The sequence below is a fragment of the Echinops telfairi genome, unplaced genomic scaffold, assembly GCF_000313985.2.
Source record: "Echinops telfairi isolate 266 unplaced genomic scaffold, ASM31398v2 ScPeMD7_7;HRSCAF=31, whole genome shotgun sequence".
Classification (NCBI taxonomy): domain Eukaryota; kingdom Metazoa; phylum Chordata; class Mammalia; order Afrosoricida; family Tenrecidae; genus Echinops; species Echinops telfairi.
Window position 1 is genome coordinate 24,752,143 of NW_022103904.1, and position 4,699 is coordinate 24,756,841.

A 4,699-nucleotide genomic window follows, 5' to 3' on the forward strand; every position below is an offset into this window, starting at 1 on the left:
GGGGGGCTCCGTGTGTCAGACTCCACAGTGACGCCAGGTGCAGGCTGGCAGAATGAGGCATGTCCACTTAGAGGTACCAGGATCTTAATCTGCATCCTCAGGCCAGGAAGGATAGGTCCCTTGACAGACCTGTGGACAACACGTCAGGGGTCATAGCTGGCCATCCCCAACCACGCCACGAGAACAGGGTCAGCCGGCAGCTGTTGCATGACCAGGCCCCTCCCAGCGAGGCCCGGCTGCAGGGCAGACTTAGATGAGGAGAGATGGGCCGTGAGTCTTCCGGTCCTACATGCTGGTTCAGGGAAGGAGCAGGAAGACTGGAAATGAAGGAGGGTGGACAAAGTGTGAGGGGTACGGTACACCAGGGGTACAGAACCGGGGGGAGCACGTCGGACCAGGAGAGAATGAACCGACGCCCGCTGTACTGGACACTCCCTGCCCCTTCCTCGTTTCAACCTGAAGACAGGAGGGGAGGGGATTTCCGCACAAAGCTTTAGTTCTACAGGGAAACAGTTATGCCTGCCCTTAGTATGTGCTCAAATGTTGAGCTGAAGTCTTACTAAACATTTTAAACCTGTTCAGGTCTTCAACCACCCTGGGTTCTGCTTTGGGGAGCGTGAGAAGCTGATGACGTCTGTGAAGAAAGTATGGGTTCATCCCTCATGGACAATGCTGATCCATTATAAATAGCTCTTTATTATGAGTATATAGTGTCTGATACAGAAAATAAATCTCATTTCAGATCTTTAAAATAATTTCTGGAGACAAAGCAATCTATTCTGATCATTGCTAAAATAATGTTCACATTCAGATGTTTAAACCTGAGGAAACTACTATTTCACACACCCAGGACACCATCAGTAGTCTAAAAGTGCAATTTACCAGAATTGTGTACACTTTTTTCAGAATCAGGAATGATTCTAGATTATCCATGGTAAAAAAATAAATACTATCCTCGTAGACCACCAGTACGTACTGTGGGCTCTCATATCCCAGCTCTCGCCTGGTAGCTGAGTCCTCACGTGCTGAGTTCCTCCCCCGATGTTAAGGCCACAACATCGACAGAAGCTGCACCGGCGCACACGGAGCCTCGTCGATCTCAGGGTGTTCCGTGGCCCATCTGCTGGCGCTCTGTGCGCACACTCTTCAAGAACAGGCCGTGAGCCCCTCTCTTCATCTGAGCACGCGGTGGTGGGTGCCTGCCCTTGGAGAGGCGTTCACTGGTCCCAGTCGCTGGGGTTCTGCTCGTCCCCCTCCTCCTCAGAGTCAGCAGACACCCTCTTGATTCTCTGCAGGGCCGCCTGGATGCTCCTCTCAAGGTCACTGGTTGGTTTGCCGCTGGGGCTCCGGCTCCGGCCAGAGTCTGGGTGGACTTTCTTTAGTTTGACTCCTTGCCTAATGGCCGCCAGAATGTGCTCATTGACAGACGTGCAGGGAGGGGACACGGCAGGCACTTCCACTTTCTGGAGGGGGCTTCTGCCACTCCTCAGTGAGGCCAACACTTCATCCATAGAGCCTGAAAGGGAGTGGAAGACAGCAAGTACTATCCAGAACACAGCCGCTTCCTCCCCCATGCCGGAGTTAGTGCCATGTTTTAAATGAGTAATCATCAGGCCATCAAACAAGTGCTTCATCTGTGAGACAAATCCACAGTCCGGCCCCTGCTAGAATCAAGGAGAGTTTAAAAGCTAATCTTGTTTTCCTTGGCCACTTACTTTGCGCTGACTTCTTCCAATCCCTAGCAATGTCAGGCACAGCCATGTAAACCTTTAGCGGGACATGCCATGAACTCTCTCTGTGTGACTCTGGAGAGAGCTACGGGTGCTTGAGGTGGGGTCACTGGGTCCAAGGCACACGACCCTGGTGCCTTTGCAAGTGTATTGCTTTCATTTCCCTTCACTCTTTGAAAAAAACCGTTTTTCTTACCCCACTACAGTAGTCATGCATCGGGCTGCTAACCATACGGTCAGCAGTTCGAAACCACCAGAGGCTCCTCAGGAGAAAGATGAGGCTTTCTACTCCTGTAAAGAGTTACACTCTCAGACACCCACAAGGGCAGTTCTATGGCAGTGAGTGTCTACCTAACTTCAAGGAGAGCCTGGTAGCGAGCGCTATGGATTAGGCACTGGGCAAGGTCTGAGGCTCACGGCATCCACCACTCCGGCAGAGGGAGATGAAGTGCTCTGCTCCCCTAAAGATTTGCAGCCGTGGGAACCCTACACGGGGCTGAATGGACTCCGTGGCAGTGGGTTCAGTCCTGGACATTAGTAGGCGAGGACTCGTACACAGAGGTGAGGAGCGTGGCACACACGGAAAGGCCCAAGGTACACCTCCATCAGCAGCTCAGTGGGCTGGGCAGGGGCTGCCCTGGCACATTCTCCTGCACCGGGTGGGTTTCACTCCACCTATGTCGCCCAACAGTGACCGACCTGCTCTCGTGTTGAGGGTGTGAAATGCTGCCAAGACACAAATCAAGAGTTTCTAGGCCTTGATGAGAAATTATCTGTCACTTCTCCGACACCTGGGCAAATCTTTATCACCTGCTGGGGACGAGGCATACCTGTCGCCACCATTGAGAGCTCTTCCAGGTGGGGCTTCGCGATTAATCACCTTTTACCGAGTCAGGATGGAAAACTAGGCTAGGGCTCAGAACAGGCTATTCTGCTCGGGAGAGCCTTGAGCACGGTGCTGAGTGTACGGGGCAACAGCTCACCAGGCCAGGCCGTTTTCGGGGTGGTGCTCTCCCTGGTCTTGTTTTCAGTGACACGAGGCAGCTGGCCATTGAGCTCAGGCTGGACTAGAGCCCCCCACAGACACACTTGATCCAGCGCAGGCAGACAAGCTCTTGCGCTTCCTTTACCTAACTGTTGGAAGAGCCCTCGAGGCAGGGTGGTGACGGGCTGGGCTGCTAACCGCAAGGTCAGAAGTTGGAAACCACCAGGCACTCGGGAGAAAGGCCTGGCTTTCTACGCCTGTAAAGAGTTAAACAGCCTCGTCCTCCAGGGAAGCTAGGGGTCGGCAGGGAGTCTGTAACATTGCCGGGGAATGGGAGTGGAAGACGTGGTCTTCCACGTAACCGTGTAGGCATTTCAATAGCACCTGGTTCTCCGTCCGGTAAAACCAGGAACTCACAGAGTAACCAGAAGAGTCTGGAGCCGGTAAACTGGCATCACTCCTATCACTTAGCACAATAATGTAGTGGCGCTGTGGGCTCGGCGTTGGACTACTACCCACAAGATCACGGTTCAAACCCAACAGCTGCTCTGAGGGAGAAAGATGAGGCTGTCTGTTCCCGTAAAGACTGACAGCCCCAGAAAGCCTACTGAGCCAGACGCAACTGGATGGTTGGGGGGTGAGGGTTGGGGTTGGATTCTAAATGTAGGTGCTCAAATGTATTTAGATAAATATACACAGCATATTGCTGGAATTTTTCTAAAACAACACGGACACCCAGAAATAAATCGGAAAGCTCGGAGCCTGGCCACGTTTAGGCCAATCTCCTAAAGAGTAATTGTCCACAGTCATCATTAGAATCAGAAACTATAACCTTAATTAAACAAAAGCATAAGCCATTGCATTCAGTGTACTGTACTTGCTGAGACAAAAAAGTAGCCCATGAATTTGGGGGGACCACGACCTTTTAGAAAGATTTCCAATAGTGAGGTTATCAGCCTGCCTCCACAGCCTTCTGCATCCCGGTGAATACTTCTCCCTCACGGTCCCCAGCCACTACTCTGCTTCACATACGACTCGAAGATGCGGCAGCAAACTTAACTCAGAGCAGTATTGAAAAATACACACACAACAGAACTCCATCACACACGATGTGTTAGAAAGCCAGAAGTCAGCTGATTTTTAAAACCGCCTCAGTGATTCCAACACATGTGATCAGTAGGTATGTGGAGGACAGTGTTTTCACCCCTCCGGGTAAGTTGGTGTGTATCACACGAAGATGGATACTTTGGACGTGTTCTCAGGAGACACCAGTCCCTGGAAAAAGGCATCATGTTTGGTGAAGCAAGGACTAAGCCAAAAAGAGGAAGACCCATGACAAGATGGATTGACCCAGTGGCAGCCAATGGGCTCGACCAGAACAACTGTGAGGATGGCGCGGGACCCGGCCGTGTTTGGTACACAGGGCCGCTGGCTGAGTCGGAACTGGCTTGATGGCATCTACCCACAACTGTGCAATGGAGCCCTGGTGGCCAGTGGGTTCCTCGTTGGACTGCTAACTGCAAGATTGTCAGTTCAAGCCCGCCAACAGCTCTGTGGGAGAAAGCTGAGGCCGTCTGCTCAGGTACACACGGGTCTACTCCGTCCTACAGGCTCACCAGGGGTTGACATTAGCTCCACACCAGTGGGGTTAACTGCACAAGAAACAAACACTGCCTAAGGCACAAATCCTGTCATAGATTAAGATTATAGGGAATTCTGGGGGGAAAAGGTCTCAATTTGGAGACGTTGGCGCCTAAATCTACAATGGCTCACAGCTGTAACAGTCCACATGGCAAAGAGACAGAAAGAACTTGGGCAGATTACCTGGGCACTTAAAGGCTTCAGAAGGGTTCCGGGGCCTCTCCGGAAGTGGCTCACAGACCAGAGGGAGTGGCTGGTCCTCTCTGACTGAAGTCCTGACGGGTAACTTCCGAGGAGAGGCAGCGGGGCAAGAAAAGGGGGCGGCGGGAAGTGGCGGCGGCGG

The 4,699-nt window shown here is 52.3% G+C and overlaps 1 protein-coding gene across 1 annotated transcript in view; it reads right to left on the minus strand.

The window, feature by feature from the left end:
* Window positions 1-676: 676 nt before the first annotated feature.
* WHAMM (WASP homolog associated with actin, golgi membranes and microtubules) overlaps window positions 677-4,699 on the minus strand; it is a 16,964-nt gene continuing 12,941 nt past the window's right edge. The window contains exons 9-10 of the mRNA XM_004708202.3: window positions 4,540-4,699; window positions 677-1,516 (exon numbers count right to left, since the gene is read on the minus strand). Of these exons, the coding sequence (XP_004708259.2) occupies window positions 1,218-1,516; window positions 4,540-4,699 (459 nt within the window). The 3' untranslated portion in view covers window positions 677-1,217. The remainder of the gene's footprint in view (window positions 1,517-4,539) is intronic.